General features: G+C 67.7%; 3 protein-coding genes across 3 annotated transcripts; all 3 read left to right on the top strand.

Moving 5' to 3' along the window:
• Positions 1-602: 602 nt before the first annotated feature.
• STPG3 (sperm-tail PG-rich repeat containing 3) lies at positions 603-1,967 on the top strand. Its single transcript, XM_068987461.1, has 6 exons — positions 603-709; positions 799-953; positions 1,056-1,190; positions 1,284-1,372; positions 1,452-1,746; positions 1,834-1,967. Exons 1-6 carry the CDS (start codon positions 603-605, stop codon positions 1,965-1,967), a joined length of 915 nt encoding a protein of 304 aa, XP_068843562.1.
• A 940-nt stretch (positions 1,968-2,907) lies between these two features.
• On the top strand, positions 2,908-12,206 carry NELFB (negative elongation factor complex member B). The gene is made up of 14 exons (XM_068987975.1): positions 2,908-3,099; positions 4,034-4,606; positions 4,881-5,044; positions 5,214-5,313; positions 5,648-5,878; positions 6,814-6,999; positions 7,605-7,717; positions 8,239-8,341; positions 8,506-8,601; positions 8,740-8,882; positions 8,957-9,063; positions 10,908-11,049; positions 11,159-11,267; positions 11,395-12,206. Exons 1-14 carry the CDS (start codon positions 2,908-2,910, stop codon positions 11,539-11,541), a joined length of 2,406 nt encoding a protein of 801 aa, XP_068844076.1. The 3' UTR covers positions 11,542-12,206.
• Positions 12,207-14,912: 2,706 nt separating this feature from the next.
• Positions 14,913-16,983, top strand: TOR4A (torsin family 4 member A). The gene is made up of 2 exons (XM_068987697.1): positions 14,913-14,962; positions 15,665-16,983. Exon 2 carries the CDS (start codon positions 15,702-15,704, stop codon positions 16,920-16,922), a length of 1,221 nt encoding a protein of 406 aa, XP_068843798.1. The 5' UTR covers positions 14,913-14,962; positions 15,665-15,701; the 3' UTR covers positions 16,923-16,983.
• Positions 16,984-17,261: the final 278 nt, after the last annotated feature.

Raw genomic sequence — 17,261 nt, 5'->3', positions numbered from 1 at the left:
GGGGCGGGTGGGCTGGTCGGCTCCGAAAGGCACTGCGGGGGCCTGGCGCCCACCTGGACTCCCGCTCACCCGGCCTCATCGTGCCTTCGCGTTTCAGCCTCAGCAGCCCTTGTGTCTGTGATGACGTCCAGGCTCTGTGCCCCCCAGAGGACAGTGTCCCCCAGCCTCACCTGAGCCGCCAGGCCTGCCTCCCCCTTCCCTGGGGAGTCCCCTCTGCCCTCCCCCATGTCTCCTTCGGCTGGCCCTGCAGGCTCAGCAGCCCACAGCCCCCGCCTCCCTCTCCACCCTCTGCCAGGGCCTCAGGCCTTCCTGAGCACTATTAGAGTGGGCCCCAGAGCCCCGGGAGACCCAGAAGTCCAGGAGATCAGACGTGTTGGAACAAGAAGGGGAGGAGGGAGAGAGCGCAGTGGAGTTGAGAGTCACTGGGGCCTGCTGGCCGTGGCTGATCCCAGGCCAACCCACCGTGTGGGTCAGCGGAGGGGTCACTTCTGGGCTGGACAGTGCTTCCCAGGGGGTCCCTGGCAACGGGGGACCCATGTCCAGTCAGTGAGGTCACAGAGCCCTGTGATGTCCCTGGGGGAGGGGAGCCAGAGGCCCTGATAATGAATTTTGACCAGAAGGCGGTGAAATTCCTGGCAAATTTTCACATCAATGGAGGCAGACACTGGACCTATGGCTCCCTGAAGCAGAAACCACCTGTGACTTCCCAGTAACTGCCCGCGCGGTGGGCTGGCTGGGGGGCAGCGGCCTGGGCGGCCCTCCGGCTGCGTGGACGGTGGCCGCTCGTGTCTCCCGCAGGCTCGATGCTGCTGCGCTGTTGTCAGGCCTGGAGCTAGGGCTGGGGGCCGCCTGGGAGGAGACGTGGCCCCCAGTGGTGCAGAAGCTCCAGGTGGGCCTCAGGACACAAGCCAGCCCCCTCCCGGAGCCCCTCACTTGGAACCTGAGGGAGCTGTGTAAGTGAGGGCTCGGGCTCCCCAGCCCCGGGCCGGTCGGGGGAGCAGGCGGGGCGGGTGGGGGCCGCTGGGAGGACCCAGGCCCAGGGCTCGTTCCGCCAGTGCTGGAGCAACGCCCGCCTATCCTGACCGACCTGCATGTTCCCGGCCCCACCAAGTATCAGGTGCCAGACGCATCGCTGCGAGAGTCCTCCCCACACCCTCACTTCAGCATCGGCCGCAGGCACCCCACCCATGGTGCGTGCCCCTCCCCCCGCCCCCACCGCCCGCCCTCTCACCTGGAGAGGGACCCTGGCCATAGGCACCCCTGTGACCCTGTCCCCACTGCAGAGGGCGGTGGCCGCAGGGCGTGGCAGACTGTGTGGTTCCAGAGTGAAAGCCCCTTCACCCAGAAAGCTGACTTCAACCGAGAGCAGAAGGTGGGGGCTGGCCTGGCAGGTCCTGGGCGGGGTGGACCCCCCTGAGGGGCAGGCCTGCATCAGCCGCATCTCCCCACAGTGGCCATCACCTGCCGACTATCAGCTGCCCAGCCCGCCTGCCTGCCCAGCCTTCAGCTTCAGGGGCCGCCCTGCCTCCAGGCCACCTGAGGCCCGAGCCCGCCAGGGGGTGCTGCAGGGCTGGGGCGCAGGGCTCCGGACCCAGCCCCTCCTGCCGGCCCCTCCGCCCACAGGGGAAGAGACGGGCCCTGGCCCCAGCACCTACAACATCCTTCCGGGCTGCCGTCTGAAGGGCCCGTGCCCACCCGCCTTCTCCATGGGCCGCTTGCCCCTGCTGGCCTCCTGGCTGGGCTCCTGTAAGGTGGGGGGGAGGCGGGGGGTGGGAGGGGTGGGCCTGGGTGGGAGGGGTGGGCGCAGTGACTGCACCCGCCTCCCCTCTGCAGCCTGCACCCCAGGCCCGGCCGCCTACGACGTAGAGGACTGCTACAGCTCACGGTTCCCCTCGGCACCTGGGGTGGTCATCCAAGGCGTGCGGAGGCCCAAGCGCCACGACACTGGCCCCTTCTGTGCGCTCTAGAGCCCGCGGGGTACACCCGGCCTGCCGGGTCAGCACATGAAACCCTGCCCCCCGGGGCCTTGCTGGGCCTCCCTCTGGAACTCAGTGACCCCACCCCCGGCCTGGGCTTCTGACTCTCTGGGCACTTCTGACCCACTCTCCTGACCAGCCAGCCCCTCTGAGCTGTGGACGAGGAGGGCCCATCCCCTTGCTATATACCGAGGTGCTGTTGGTTCGTCCGAGTTGTGTGTGCTTGGCGACCACTGGCCCTTCCCCTGAGCCATCCTGCAGAGTGGCCGCAGCGGACCTGCTGTGTCTGCTGTCCCCTGGCCAGGTCCCCTTCTCTTTCCCTTCAGTGCTCTCTTCTCTAGAGTGGCTGGGGTTGCAGCCTGAGCCTGGTGGGAGGGGTCTCTGGGCCGTGTGGACGCCCCCACCTAGCTGTGCCAGCCAGTGGAGGGATCCAGCTGCTGGTCTTCCTAAGGGTCGGGCTGCTTGCCGAGCTGAGGAGTCAACTGTTGGGGTGGAGGTGGGGTCAGCCTGCTCCCCAGCCAGGTAAGGCCCAGAGGACCTGCTCATTAGGGCCTGGCTCCACTTCTCCCTGCAGCTGCCCAAAGACCCTGTGAGCTCAGCCAGGGTCGTGCAGACCAGGCTGCAGCCAACAGATGCCCTGGGCTTCACCGTGAGGCCCTGCCCCATGTCAGGCCTCGCATCGCCACCGCCCTGCCCTCCTGCCCAGGGGTCGGCCCCAAGCCTGCCTCCCTGCAGGGGCCTCCTGCAGTTTGCGGTGGCTCCTGTCCCTGCACCAGCTCCTCCAGGGGCCTCCCTGTGTCCCCGAAGCCCTTGGCCAGACCCCTCCTCTGTCTCTTCTGTCCAAGCTCAACCCTTTCAACAGGCACCGCGAGAGCTACCCCCACGGTGCTGGCATCATCCCTCTCCACAGGGAAGCCAAGAGCAAGGGAGCATGAGCGCCATGCACCTGGGACCTCCCCCAGCGCCAAACCAGCTGTGGGTCGAGCCTCAGCACCCTGGGAATCAGAACGGTGGGACTGCAGGCCGTGGCACTGGGCCCTGGGCTGACCAGCGGGCCAGAGGGCAACAGAGTCAGAGCAGTGGCGCCTGGCCCGAGGTCAGGCACGAGGAGCCCTGCTCACAGGTGCGCCGCCAGCAGCTCCTAGGACTCCAAGCCGGGAGAGGGACCAGCAGGCAGGACGGAGCAACGCCCCAGCTGGGCTGGGGAGGGCGGGCTTCTGGGGCAAGGCTTTCGAGGATGAGCCAGAGTTTGCTGGGCGGCAGGAAGGGGATTTCTGGCAGAGCAAACCTTGGAAGCAAAGGCACATGGAAATGGAGCAGATGTTACATTTGGTGCGGCCAAGCTTGGGAGGGCGCAAGGCTGATGGGACGGGAGGGGGCTGGCGGGATCGAGAAGCTGCAGAGGGCTGTGTGCGAGTCCAGGCCTTGCACGCTCAGTAAGGGAGCCCGCGGAGGGTGCGGAGCGGGCAGTGTCTCCCGCCCTCTACGGGCTTCTTGTGCTGCCAGGGGGGCTGTTGAGTGGGGCTGGACCTAAGCCTGAGGGCCTGGCCCTTCGGGTTCGTCAGGGGGTTAGATGCTCACGGCAATGAGAGGACAGCCACCGCTGTCACACCGTCACTGCGTGCCCAGGCCTCTGCTAGGCACGCCCTGCTTTGAGGCACTTCCCATTAGTTTGGTCTTCGTGACAGTTCTGTGGTGCGGGCTTCATCAGGTTGGACACGGGGGAAACCAAATTCCAGGATGAGAGGGTCCTGTGGGCGCTAAGGTCAGCAAAAGGGTTTTTCATGGTTATTAAAACGCAGATCCTGCGAGCCGCAAAGACCCGGCACAACCAAATCAATATTAAAAAAAATAAAACGCACTTGGCGGTACAGTGGTTAAGACTCCACACCTCTAACGCAGAGGGGTGCGAGTTTAACTCCCCGGCGCGCGGCCCAAGATTTCTTAAGTAAAACGCGCCCGGCTAAAGTATCAGTCCTGAATCTCCTGGAGCAGGCCAACCGGCCGGCGGCACGGGCCCCCGGCGTTCCAGCCCAGCGCTGGCGCCCGCTTCCCAGGGGCCCGCTCGCCGACGGCGTCCTGCTCGGCGAGAGGAAGCCGGGCCCGGGAGGCTGGGCGGGGCCGCGGCCGCGCAGGAGGGCGGGGCCGCGCAGGAGGGCGCGGCGGGCCCGGTGGGCGGCGCTTCGCGGGCGACCCGTGCGTCATCCGGGCCCCGCCTTCGCGCTGTCTCTGCCGGGCGCGGGACGCGGCGCTCCTCCCGGGAACCCCTGCGCGACGTCGGCGGCGTTTCCGGGGAGCCCGTTGGCGGGCGGACCTGGCTGCGCGGAGCGGAAGTGGGCGGCTGCAGGGCGAGCGGAGCGGCGCTGCGGGCGGACCTGGCCGAGCTGGAGGGCGCCGGGGAGCGGAGCGCCGGCGGCCCCCGAGGCCCGGGCGAGAGGACCGCTGCAGGGCCCGTGGCGAGCGCGGCAGCGCCGGGGGAGCGCGGCGGGGATGGGGCGCCGGGCCGGGTGGGGACCGGGGCCTCGGCCCTGTTTGCGGGGCTGCAGGACCTGGGTGTGGCCAACGGCGAGGACCTAAAGGAGACGCTGACCAACTGCACGGAGCCGCTCAAGGCCATCGAGCAGTTCCAGGTGGGGCTGCGCGAGGGGCTGGGGGCAGGCGCGCGTGTGAAGCGGGCGTATCCGTCTGCTCCGCGGCCCAGAGGGGCCGGACACGCCGAGCTCGGGCCGCTTCGACGGCCGGCGGGCGGCTCCCAGCGTCTGCTGCTACAGCCGGCGCGGCGCAGACACCCTGCTGTCTGCCTCTTCGAGCGCTCGGGTCAGCCAGGGCGCCTGACCACGAGCGGCTGCGGCTGAGGTCTCTCTTGCCGCCCCGAGGAAGCAACGCCGACCTCTGCTTCCTTAGACAGAGAACGGCGTGCTGCTGCCCTCCCTGCAGTCGGCCTTGCCTTTCTTGGACCTGCACGGGACGCCGCGGCTGGAGTTCCACCAGTCGGTTTTTGATGAGCTTCGGGACAAGCTGCTGGAGCGTGTGTCAGCCATTGCTTCAGAGGGGAAGGCCGAGGAAAGGTCAGTGAGACAGGCAGCCCTCTCCCCAGCCAGGAACCCCCAGTTAGCAGCGCTCACCTCCCCATGGCTACACAGCCATCCTGAAAAAGGGGCCGCCGGTGACGCCGGTGGCACTGCCAGTCTGGGGACCCGCAGGTGACTGCTTCCTCAGTAATGTGAGTTTTCCCAGGTATAAGAAACTGGAGGACCTGCTGGAGAAGAGCTTTTCTCTGGTGAAGATGCCATCTCTGCAGCCGGTGGTGATGTGTGTCATGAAACACTTGCCCAAGGTAACAGCTGCCTGGCTGGCTCCCTCCGGGGAGGGCTCCTGAGCTGCCTGTCCCTGTAGAGACAGCTTCGGAGCACGGTTGCCTGCGCTGGCTTCTCCCTGAGCCAAGCTGACCCTGAAGCTTGGCATGTGCTCTGGGGTGTGGAGCCCTGTCTGGGGAAAAGCTGTCTGTGGTTCCTGCCCACGCCGTGGCCTGGGGGCCCGGTCCCAGGTGTCCCCGTCAGTTGGGCTGGGATGGATGTGGTCTCTGCCGTGGGGGTGCTGAGGCCTGCTGGTTGTCTTGAGGGAGACTGCCAGGGCAGGGTGCTGCTGACGGTGGCCTGTCGATTATGTAGGTTCCTGAGAAGAAGCTGAAGCTGGTGATGGCCGACAAGGAGCTGTACCGGGCCTGCGCGGTGGAGGTCAAGCGGCAGATCTGGCAGGACAACCAGGCGCTCTTCGGCGACGAGGTCTCCCCGCTGCTGAAGCAGTACATCGTGGAGAAGGAGAGCGCGCTCTTCAGCACGGAGCTCTCTGTCCTGCACAACTTTTTCAGCCCTTCCCCCAAGACCCGGCGCCAGGGTGAGGTGAGGCGGGGCAGGGCTGTGTGCGGGCCTCCCTGGCCAGCCCCCTCCCGCCCCCATGAATGCCCGCCTGTCTGCTCTTGGAGGCCTGGGCTCGTCTGTGGGGCTGGCAAGGGGCATCGCAGCACCCTCCCTACACGTGGATTTTTCTGTCTTTTCTGTGTACTTTGCGCTGGGTGGCTTGGCTGACCTTTTCGGCCAGCTCTCTGTCTGCTCTCAGCCCTGAGTTCTCCCTGTGTCTGTTTCTGATTCGTTTGTTGCTGCATGAATGTGTTTTGGGCACTGACTCATTGCCACGGGTGCCTGGACCCTTCAGTGACCCCAGAGATCAGGGCACCTCCTGGGCTCCTCAGGCTCCCGAGGGGTGGACTCCACACATTAGATGTCACACGTCGGTCACAGAGAGAAGGCAGGAGCAGGGCGCCCGCAGCAGGCCTGACCCGACGTGGAGTCTGGGGCCCGGGCTGACGCCCTCTCAGAGGAGCCTCGGGGCCTGACGGTTCACCGTCCTCCAAACCAGAGTCGTTGCCCCGCAGCGTGAGCCGGCGTCCTGCGGGTCGGGGGTGAGGGGCCAGGAGGCGGGGGGGGGGCTGTGAGGCCTGGCGTCCCGGCAGGTGGTGCGGAGGCTGGCGCGCATGGTGGGGCGCAGCGTGAGCCGGCGTCCTGCGGGTCGGGGTGAGGGGCCAGGGGGCGGGCGGGCTGTGAGGCCTGGCATCCCGGCAGGTGGTGCGGAGGCTGGCGCGCATGGTGGGGCGCAGCGTGAGCCGGCGTCCTGCGGGTCGGGGGTGAGGGGCCAGGGGGCGGGCGGGCTGTGAGGCCTGGCGTCCCGGCAGGTGGTGCGGAGGCTGGCGCGCATGGTGGGGCGCAGCGTGAGCCGGCATCCTGCACGTCGGGGTGAGGGGCCAGGGGGCGGGCTGTGAGGCCTGGCGTCCCGGCAGGTGGTGCGGAGGCTGACGCGCATGGTGGGGCGCAGCGTGAAGCTCTACGACATGGTCCTGCAGTTCCTCCGCACGCTCTTCCTGCGCACCCGCAACGTGCACTACTGCACGCTGCGCGCCGAGCTGCTGATGGCGCTGCACGACCTGGACGTCGGCGACATCTGCTCCGTGGACCCCTGCCACAAGGTGGGTGCCCCTGGGCCCCCTCCTCCCCTGGGACGCTGTGGTCCCGGCCCCCAGTGGGGGGGCCCAGTGTCGGGGCCCTCGACCCCGGGCCCACTGCCCTGTGGCGCCACCCCCCCCCCCCACCCCCCCCGGCTGCAGGGTCTGTCTGTCCGCAGCATCCGGGCCAGCCCCACTGCCCTGCTCTTCCTGGGGTCTGTCTCCCCCCTGGTCCAGAGCCCTCGTGGTGAGCTCTGTGTTCTGGAACAGGGCTTTCTGCACTGCCCTGTCCTGACGTGGACGCGGTGTGACCCCACCCCACGGCGTCCCTAGGGGCTTTGTGGTGTTATACACTCTGACCTGGCACTGCCCATCGTGCAGTGGGGACCCCGGGAAGGCCCGTTTCAGAACACACACACCTGGCCTCTTTCTCTCACTGCCTGGCCTCTGGAGACGTGGGTCCTTGGGCCTGTTTGCTTTGTGCAGTCCTGTTCCTCACGCCGAGTGGGTCCTTGGCGACATGAGGTGGGGGTGCCTGGCTCAGCCCAGGCTTGAGCGCTCAGGCAGTGCGGAGAGCTGCCTGCAGGCGCGGTCTCTGGCCGAGCCCTGACCCTGCCTTCTCCCCGCAGTTCACCTGGTGCCTGGACGCTTGCATCCGAGAGCGGTTTGTGGACAGCAAGAGGGCCCGAGAGCTGCAGGGCTTCCTTGACGGAGTGAAGAAGGGGCAGGAGCAAGTCCTGGGGTGAGGGTCCACTTGGTGTGGGTGCCTGTCCGCCGGCGTCCACCTGAGTCCGCCGTGGCCACCATCGGGAGCGGTATTTTTTCCCGTGCGTTTTAGGGGTACCATCTGGTGTCCGAGCCCGTGACTAAGAGGCCTGGCTGCTGGGGTGAGGCTGTGGTGTCTCAGCCGGGCCAGGCACCTGAGCTGGCCTGCCTGTGAGCAGACAGGCCTGCTGAGTCCAGAGGTGGCAGTCTGGCAGCAAGGTGCTGTCTGGGTGGCCGCTGTCCCCGGTCTGGGATCGGGCTTGAGAGAACCTGACTGAATTTGTGGAGCCTGGATCAGAACCTTGACCAAAATGAGACCTTCATTTTTTTTAAAAAACTCTGGTCTTTCAGTTTATTGAGCACGTTAAGGAAAAGTTGTGAGCCGTGAGCTTTTAGAAAGGGGGCCAGCGTGGGGTGACGTGGTCCGGCTGGCTCCCGGGCCAGTGGCTGTGCGGGCCGCGAGCCGCCCTGGCTGACACTGTGGGCGTGTCCTCACAGGGACCTGTCCATGATCCTGTGCGACCCCTTCGCCATCAACACCCTGTCCCTGAGTACCGTCAAGCACCTGCAGGAGCTGGTGGGCCAGGAGGTGCTGCCCAGGGTGAGTGCGCCCGGCCGGCCACACGCTGCCTCGGGGTGTGTGTGGGGGTGACCCTGGGGTGAGCCCACACCCCCTCCAGGCAGACGGCGTGTGGGCCTGAGCCCTGGGGGTTGCGGTCAGGGCAGGACGCTAGGCGAGCTGCCGAGGCCTGCGTTTCCCTGCAGGACAGCCCGGACCTCCTCTTGCTGCTCCGGCTGCTGGCGCTGGGCCAGGGCGCGTGGGACATGATCGACAGCCAGGTCTTCAAGGAGCCCAAGATGGTAACAGGGTCAGGCGGGCTCCTCCGTGAGGGGCCCTGGGGTGGGGCTTGGGGGCGCCGGGCCTGCGGCTGGGGGGTGGCCGGAGGCTGGGGTCTGGGGCGGGCGTGCCGTGCGACAGCTCTAGGGCCTGCGCCCCAGGAGGTGGAGCTGGTCACCAGGTTCCTGCCCATGCTCATGTCCTTCGTGGTGGACGACCACACGTTCAACGTGGATCAGAAGCTCCCAGCCGAGGAGAAGGCCCCAGTCACATACCCAAACACGCTGCCGGAGAGCTTCACCAAGTACGGCTGCGGGCGTGGCGGGGGAGGGCCCTGGCCCGCGGGCCCGCGCGGGGGCTGACGGCTCTGGGGCACAGGTTCCTGCAGGAGCAGCGCATGGCCTGCGAGGTGGGGCTGTACTACGTGCTGCACGTCACCAAGCAGAGGAACAGGAACGCGCTGCTGCGCCTGCTGCCGGGGCTCGGTGAGTGTGCGGGCGTGGGACGCCGCCGCCCTCCCCAGACGCCCTCTGCCCCCGCCGCAGCCTGCGCTCCCCAAGAGCCGGTGCCGTCTTTCCCAACGGGCGAGGGGCCCGGAGCCTCCTAAGCCCTTAGACCAGGGTGAGAGCTCCCCACTGAGGTGGCGGAGAGGCTCCTGGGAACCGTGCTCTGCACGCTGGAGGGGCCCTGCAAGCCAGGAAGGCTGGGGGCATCCGGGGGCCCTTCAGGAGCCAGCTGCAGGCTGAGCCGGGGTGCGGGCGCCAGTCGGGGGCACCCAGCCTGCCCAGCACACAACAGATGCAGGGCCTCTGCTGGCTCAGTCCTGTCGGGGTGTTGCGGCTTCTGGAGAGGGCGTGACGCTGCGCGCTCAGTGTGCACGTGGCCACTGGCGGGTCTAATGCTGCGAGTTGCTTCCAGGCTTTTCTTTATGGAGGAGACTGCCTGTCGTGGGTGTCAGTTTCTATACAGCCACCACCCAACTGATGAACGGGAACTTAATTAACTCTTACGCTTCTGGGAACCGGCTGTCTACACTGGGTCTCTCAGGGCTAAAGCAGGTGTGGGTGGGGCTTGCTCCTCTTGGAGGCCCCGGAGAAGACCCTTCTTGTCCCCCCAGCTCCCAGAAACCCCGTCCTTGGCCCTGGCCCCTTTGCAGCTCATCCGCCCAGCTTCTCCCGTTCCCGTATCTTTGGCTCTGACCTGGCCCTCTCGCCGTCCACCTCTCTCTCTTAAGGGGCCTGCCTGGGGCACGGTGGACCAACTTTCCCCGCGGGGCCAATACCCCAGGGGGGCAAGTTTGCCGGTCCAGGATCCCTCCAGGAGCACGGTCCTAGGAACTTGGGTTGACCAAGTTCTTCCTGCTCATTTGGGAACTGTTGGGTCTTTCTTGTTGAATCGCGTGTGTGTGGGTGTGGGATATCCTGGAGGTGGAGTCTCAGCATCGTCCGCCTGATGGACCGGGTGCAGGTCTGATCCCACCCACTGGGCGGGTGCGGGTCTCCACTTCTGGAGAGGAAGCTGCTGCTTTGTTGTTACTGCAAGGTTCTAGTAAAAATGGGTGTCGGTTTTTAAAAATTCTCTTTGCTTTTAAACGTTTTTTTTGGTGGGAGTCTTTTATGAACTCAAGTGCAGGCTAGTGAAGCCCAAGGCCCATTGCCCACCTGCAGGGGGCTCTGTGTGTGGCTTCCGTCCCCTCAGTGACGGGCGGGACAGAGCCTGGACCCCAGCAGACCAGATCGGAATAGCCCAGCAGGTGTCCTGATGGGACGTGGACTCTCAAAGCCGTGACTGTGGCGCGGTTAGTCGGGGTCCAGGCCCTGATGGTTTCCCCTGTTGTCGCGTGATGTTTTCGTGCAGATGGTCTGTTCGGATCAGGAGTCAGACAGGGGCCTTCCTTCAGCTCACTTCTGCTGCCCCTCAGGTCTTGGGGTCTGCAGGGCTTCATGGGGCATGTCGGGGGATCCAGGGCACCTGTTCCCTGGCGGTGGCTTTGCTGGCCACGTCCCTCGGCACGCTAACCACGTGCCCACCTCAGTGTCTTGTGAGCCAGGCGAGGCTGTGGAGACCTGCGTCAGCTGTGGCGGGTGGGGTGGGGGGTCCGCCTCAGCACTGTGTGTCTGCTGGAGCCCACTTCACCCCAGTCCCCTTGGCCGCTGGGCGGAACCCCAGCGACAGGAACTTGTCCCCTCCCCACCTCACCCTGGGACCTTCCCGGTTAGGCCCAGGCCCGCCGGACGCCCCCAGCACTTGCCTGCCTGCCTGGGTCGGTTCAGGCTCAGGCCCGGCCGGGGAGGTGGGGGCAGCTGGGGGACGCCTGCTGTGCTTGCAGTGGAGACCTTCGGCGACCTGGCGTTCGGGGACATTTTCCTGCACCTGCTCACGGGCAGCCTGGCCCTGCTGGCTGACGAGTTCGCTCTGGAGGACTTCTGCAGCAGCCTCTTCGACGGCTTCCTCCTCACCGCCTCCCCAAGGTGCGTTCTCCCGGTCCTGTCCTTGGCCGCTGGAAGAGGGGTGGGGCGGGGCCTCTGGGCCGGGGGCGGGGCCCGTGGGCAGCCTGCAGCCCGCCTGCTCCTCCCCCAGGAAGGAGAGCGTGCAGCGGCACGTCCTGCGGCTCTTGCTGCACCTGCACCACCGAGTGGCCCCGTCCAAGCTGGAGGCGCTGCAGAAGGCGCTGGAGCCCACGGGCCAGGTGCGCCCCCCACACCTGCCTGCACCCTCGGGTTGCGCTGCCTGTGCTGGCCCGACCCTGCGCGTGCGCGTGTCCCCGTGCTGGCGCACGCACATACACACACACGTGCCCTGGGCCTCCCCCGCAGAGTGGAGAGGCAGTGAAGGAGCTGTATTCCCAGCTTGGAGAGAAGCTCGAGCAGCTGGACCACCGGAAGCCTAGCCCAGCCCAGGCCCCAGAGACGCCCGCCCTGGAGCTGCCCCTGCCCGCTGTGCCTGCCCCCGCTGTGCCCTGAGGCTCTGCTTGGGGCTGCTCAGGGCGGGCAGGGCCCCTGGTGGGGGTGTGGCCCCGGTCATTCTGGAGAGGAGGCTCCACATTCCTGCCGGTGCAGACCCTCTCCTGGAGGCGCGTCGGCCGTTCCTGGGATGGGGTGCGGGCTGAGCGAGACCCTGGGGCCTCCTGTGGGCAGGGCATCCCTCCTCTGCACCTCAGCCTTGCCCTGAACTGGGTCTTGGGTGGTGTACACCTCCTGTGTGGGGCCTCACGTTCCCGCTGGTCTCCGGTCCCCAGCCCTGCTCCAGGCCTCCCCGGCCCTCCCGCTCCCATGCCGCGGAGAGCTGCCTGGTTGGTCCTCCTCGAGTCGGAGGCTTCCGCTGCTGTTGGGCAGACAGACGAGCCAGGCCACAGCTGGGACTGGGAAAAAGTCACCTGTTTTCCCAGGGGTGGGGTGGGGCCTGAGCCCCACGGGGAAGAGGGCAGGCCAGGATGGTTGGCACCACCGATTGGCAGAATCACACAATTTGCTGGCAGGGGCGTCTGCAGACAAAGCCTAGCTCTCTCTAAGGAGCTCCTGCCCCTGCCCCCAGCCCTGGGGAGCAGGCATTAGGAAGACCCAGCGCCGCCCCCGCCCCGCGGCCTCCGCTTGCCCTTGGAGCACATGGCCAGGCGGGGGTCAGCTGCGGCTCACACTGCGAGTTCACTTTTGTAAATAAAAGGTGTTTTGGTAAATCCAGCAGCTGAGCGGTTCCTGTGCACACAGGTGTGGCAGCAGCGCGGGCCAGTGAGAGCTTTCCTGGAGTGTTTGTCTCCCTGGGGACGGCCGTGATGCCTGGCCCCCGGGGGACAGCAGCTATGGATGGTGGGGCCGGGGCCTGGCGGCACTGGGGGCCACAGGACTCGAGAGGGTTGGCCCTGGAGGCCCGTTGCTGAGGGTCAGGCTGTGTGGAGGCCACTGTGATGTTGACAGGTGTGCTCTGCGGGGCGGGGAGGCAAGGCCTGGGGGTCAGGAGGAGCCCGAGTGTCTAATGAGTGAATGGGGAAGGGGTGTGGGAGGGACAGGCTGGGGGGGTCACCGAGTGGGAGTGGGGGGCCGTGCCAGGCGCCCCTCACAGGTGCAGGGTTCTCGGGGAGGAGGAAGGTCTGGGCTTCGGGCACCGGATCCATTCCGGCTGTGGCTTTTCCTGCAGGAAGCAGGGAGCTAGGTCCTGGGCAGGAAGTCAGGACAGGTCACCGAGGGGGGAAGGGAAGGAACTGGGACCGGGGAGGGGCGAGCGCCCAGGCGGGGCCCACGTGACCCACCTGAGGCTCACAGTCAGTGTGGACAGACAGGCCAGCGGGGCCAGGCTCCTGCCCCAACAGAGGGACCAGGGGCCGGACAAGAGAGTGGGTGGCGTCCTGCTGGCTGGGGGCTTGGTGGGTAGAGGGCACGAGCTGCAAGAACTGGGTGGGGGGCTGCAGGAAGGAGGAGGCCCAAGTGGGCAGGTGGGAGGGCGCAGCTGAGCTCAGGGACCGTCAGGGCTGCGAGGCTCCTGAGGCTGGACCGGGCAGGGCGGCGGGAGGCCGGGGGCTGGGAGGTCTGGTCTGAGGAAGGGAGTGTCCACGCAGAAACTCGGGGAGGAGAGGAGCACGTGAGAGGTGGGGGCTCTGCCCACTTCTAGGCCAGCCGTTTGGGAATCTTAGCGCCACACTGGACTGGCAGAGGGGTCGGGGTGGGCAGCAAGGTGAGGAGGGGTCTGCAGAGACCAGGTTAGAGACGAGGACCCGAATTCTGGGCTGGGTGCAGCGTGGGCTGGAGGAGGGGTGGGAGTACCTCCTAGGGAGGGTGCAGTGGTGTGGGGTAGGGGATGAAGGGGAGACGTCCCCATGGAGGCGGGGGAGAGTGCAGGGGGCAGAGGGGAGAGGCCTTAAGGGCTCAGGTTCACCCTTGACCCGGCCGCGGTGGGCCCTCCGAGGCCTGACTTTACTCCTGCCGCACCCCATACCCCCTCCTTACCCCCTTGGGGGGGTTCTGGACCCCAGAAGTTTTGGCAGACCTGGCCGCACTCCTCCCTATCCACCCCCCCCAATCTTTTTCTGCATCTGCCCTTCAAGCCTCCTGCCCTCCCCTCAGGCAGAAGTGTGGAGACTACAGGAAGCCTGAAGATCCCGAAGCCCCACACCCAGCAGAGGCCTGAACGGATCACAAACACCCTTCTGTCCTGTCCCCCTGAGTGGGGACCACATGGGGGACGCCCAAGGGGTGCCCGGGCCCCTGGCTCAGCGCAGAGGCAGCAGGCTGGTGACGGGCAGGTCCGAGGCTGGGGGCAGGGTGTGGAGCAGCCCTGGCTTCTCAGTGAGGCTGCCTGAGGGCGCAGACACGCAGACATGCAGGGCCCCGTCTTCCGGGCACGGCGGAACCCCCAGCCCACGACCGATACTTCCCTGAATGCAGCTTGTGCAAGGAGGTGGAGGGAAGCTGGGGAGAGGGGAGGGGTGGTGCGCTGGGCAGAGGGACCCGTGTGGAGGAGCAAAGACAGGGAGGATGAGGGGCGGTGGGCAGGACAGGATGGGGGGCTCAGGGCCGCCAGCGCCCGTGGCACACAGCTGGGTTAGGGTTAGGGGGCACTACTGGTTAGCAGACCCGCCCCGGGTGGCCTGAGCAGAGGGCGCTCCAGGCTGGCCAGCCTGCTCTGGCAGGGCCGCGTGAAGCTGGTGGCTGGGGAAGGACCCAGTCTCCACCTGCCAACTCTTGGCCCAAGTTTTTGCTGAATCTGCTCTCCCGCTGGGGCCGGAGCCAGTGCGGGCTTTCTCCCCAGTCCTAGGGCTTCTGTCCCAGTCTGTGCTGCCCTGTCTCGGGGGGGGACTCTAGGCTGGGGTACAGGGGACGAAGGCAGAGAAGAGTGGGGACAATGGAGCTCGGGTCCTGGCAGAAGAGGGGGGAGAAAGGGAATGAACCCTGTTTTGCGGGGCCCTGGGCTGGGCTTGGGGGACCCCCCCACCCCCTCCACTCGTGCGAACAGGCGGCCTGGACACGCCCATCCCCCTCACCACGGGCCCAGGGGAGGGGAGGTGCAACCTGGGGGTGTCCCGGGCTGGGCAGAGTGAGGTGGTCTGGGAGGGCTGCAGGGCTGAGGAGGGTAGGTGACCCACCGGCGGGGGACCTGGGCAAGCCCGCCAGGCCTCCCCTCTGGCGCCGCCGTCCAGCCTAAGTCCCGCCCGCGCCGCACCCCTGACTCACTTCCTTTGCAAAGAAGCGGAAACCTCCCCAGGGCTTTCTCCAGTCCGGACGCTCCCAGGGTGCCCGCAGGTGTCGCTGACCGGGTGAGGCCCCTCACCCCGCCCTGACCTGCGCAGGGAAGCCCGCGCAGTCGGCTTCCTGAGTGGCAGGCCCCAGCCTCGGGCGTGGGCAGGCGTGCCGGTCTGGGGGCCAGTGAGAGCCTGATCTGACGCAGCTGCAGGTACTGGGGTGGGCCAGGGCATCACCCGCCCTTCTCCAGCTCTCTCCTCATGGACCATCTCTCCTTCTCCGAGTTTTGTCTTTCTGTCCATCTTTTCACCACCCCCCGACCACCACGCTTTAGGAGCTCCCCCCCCCCCACCGCCCCCTCCATTCGTGTGTCCACCGGAGGGATGTTGGGAGGATCCTCGTTTGGGGCTGGGAGGCCTGGGCTCAGCTCGGGAACGGAGCTCGAGAGCAATCTGGAGAGAAATCCCCCCCACACCCCCGGAGCCCAGGGTTCTTGTGTGGGACACCTACGAGCTCCGGGGTCTCGGACCTCTGCTCGCCTTGGCCCCTTCTAGGCGCCCGGCAGGCGAGCGGCGGCAGGGGCGGGGCCGGCCTTGACCCTGCTTTACCCTTAGTTGGCGCCTGGCCGGCACGAACTCCTCCTCCAGGAAGCCCGGGCGGCCTGCCGGCCGATAAACTGCGCCCCCCACCCCCACCCCGCGCAGGCACTTCCTCAAGGCCCGAGGCTGTTTATGCGAGGACCCGAGAGATTTGCATTGGGGCCCCGCGGGGAGGCGTTTCCTGGGCTGAGGCTGGTCCCGGTCTCCAGGCAGCGGGCTGCCCTCCAGGGGCCTCGCAGCGGGGGTGAGATCCCGAGGGAGGGTCCCAGTCGGCCAGGCGGAAGTCTGCAGACCATCCCGCCTTCCTGTTGCAGGGAGGGCGACCTGCATGCCAAGCGCCGCCCCTGCACCATGGACCGCGGCCAGTCCAGCCCGGAGCCCCCGGCCCCGGTCGGCCCCAGCCCGAGCGTGATCGCCCCGGTGCGCGCCGTCGTCCGCCTGCGCCACCAAGTGCGCCTCCTGCGCAAGCGGCGGCCGCCCCCGCCGGCCGTGGCGCCGGACCCCGGGGCTGCGGCGCCGCGCGTCCACCAGGAGCAGCCGCAGTTCTTCACCTTCGACGGGCCGGTCGAGCGGGCGTCGAGACCCGCGCGGAAGCGGCGCCGGCGCAGTCGCCTGGTGCTGTACCCCGAGACCTCGCGCAAGTTCGGGCCGCGCGCCGAGCGCCAGAGCCGCGCCCAGCGCTGCCTGCTGTTGCTTGTGGCCATCGTGGGCTTCCAGGTGCTCAACGCCATTGAGAACCTGGACGACAACGCGCTGCGCTATGACCTCGACGGGCTGGAGAAGACGCTGCAGCGCGCTGTGTTCGGGCAGCCGGCGGCCGTGGGCCGCCTCGTGGCTCTGCTGCGGGACTACCTTGCCACGCACGTGCACAGCCGCCCGCTGCTCCTGGCGCTGCACGGGCCCAGCGGCGTGGGCAAGAGCCACGTGGGCCGTCTGCTGGCGCGCCACTTCCGCGCGGTGCTGGAGGACGGCGCGCTCGTGCTGCAGTACCACGCGCGCCACCACTGCCCCGCGCCGCGCGCCGCCGCCGGCTGCCGCGAGGAGCTGGCGCGGCGCGTGGCCGACGTGCTGGCGCGGGCCGAGGCGGAGGAGAAGACCCCGCTCCTGGTGCTGGACGACGCGGAGCTGCTGCCGCCGGCGCTGCTGGACGAGCTGCACGGCCTCCTGCAGCCGCAGCGGCCGCCGCGCTTCCACAACGCCGTCTACGTGCTGCTCAGCGGCGCGGGCGGCGCTGAGGTCACGCGCTTCGTGCTGCAGAACGCGTCCCGCGCGGGGCGCGCCGACGGGGCGGAGGAGCTGCGCGCGGCCGAGGAGGAGCTGCGCTCCAGCCTGCACACACTGCTGGTCCGCCAGCACCCGCTGTGGGAGGCCGCGGCCATCGTGCCCTTCCTGCTGCTGGACAAGCGGGACGTGGTCAACTGCTTCCGGGACGAGATGGCCGGGGAGGGCTTCTTCCCCGAGCAGGCCCGCGCCGAGCTGCTGGCCGCGCAGCTCAGCTACTACCGCGTGGCCGGCCGCGAGTTCGCTGTCACCGGCTGCAAGCAGGTGGTGGCCGCGGTCAACCTCTTGTAGCGCAGGCGCGCCTGGACACGGTGGCTCACGGCGGGCACCACGGGACATCGCTGTGGCCGTGGTCGTTGGAGGGGGGGGACTGCGGGTTTGCTGTGGCCTGTGAGGCCCGAATAAATCTGTCCGCAGCGGCCTGCCACCGGCTCACGCTGGGACCTGGAGTGGGGGGGCCGGGCCGGGTCAGTTCTGACCTCTTCTGCCAGTGCCGAGCCCCTCAGCCCCCATCTGCCACCTGCTGGTCCGTAACTCAGCCTGCATCTCCAACGCCAGTGTGTCCCCTGAGGCCCACACCCCAGGAGTGGGCCATCTGTCCCTGTGGTCTAGTGGACGGATGGCCACAGA

This window comes from Capricornis sumatraensis, chromosome 1 (genome assembly GCF_032405125.1).
Source record: "Capricornis sumatraensis isolate serow.1 chromosome 1, serow.2, whole genome shotgun sequence".
In the NCBI taxonomy this organism is placed as follows: Eukaryota; Metazoa; Chordata; class Mammalia; order Artiodactyla; family Bovidae; genus Capricornis; species Capricornis sumatraensis.
The sequence above is the reverse complement of the archived record's forward strand: the minus strand, read 5'-3'. Positions and strand labels throughout refer to the sequence as shown.

Bases quoted from the DNA above. Each gene is read 5' to 3' on its own strand.
- NELFB (XM_068987975.1), top strand. From the start codon at position 2,908: ATGAGCGCCATGCACCTGGGACCTCCCCCAGCGCCAAACCAGCTGTGG. The intron at 7,000-7,604 runs GTGGGTGCCCCT...TTCTCCCCGCAG, and splicing joins CCGTGGACCCCTGCCACAAG to TTCACCTGGTGCCTGGACGC. The intron at 11,050-11,158 runs GTGCGTTCTCCC...CTCCTCCCCCAG, and splicing joins CTCCTCACCGCCTCCCCAAG to GAAGGAGAGCGTGCAGCGGC.
- STPG3 (XM_068987461.1), top strand. From the start codon at position 603: ATGAATTTTGACCAGAAGGCGGTGAAATTCCTGGCAAATTTTCACATC. The intron at 710-798 runs GTAACTGCCCGC...TGTCTCCCGCAG, and splicing joins AAACCACCTGTGACTTCCCA to GCTCGATGCTGCTGCGCTGT. The intron at 1,191-1,283 runs GTGCGTGCCCCT...TCCCCACTGCAG, and splicing joins CCGCAGGCACCCCACCCATG to AGGGCGGTGGCCGCAGGGCG.
- TOR4A (XM_068987697.1), top strand. From the start codon at position 15,702: ATGGACCGCGGCCAGTCCAGCCCGGAGCCCCCGGCCCCGGTCGGCCCC.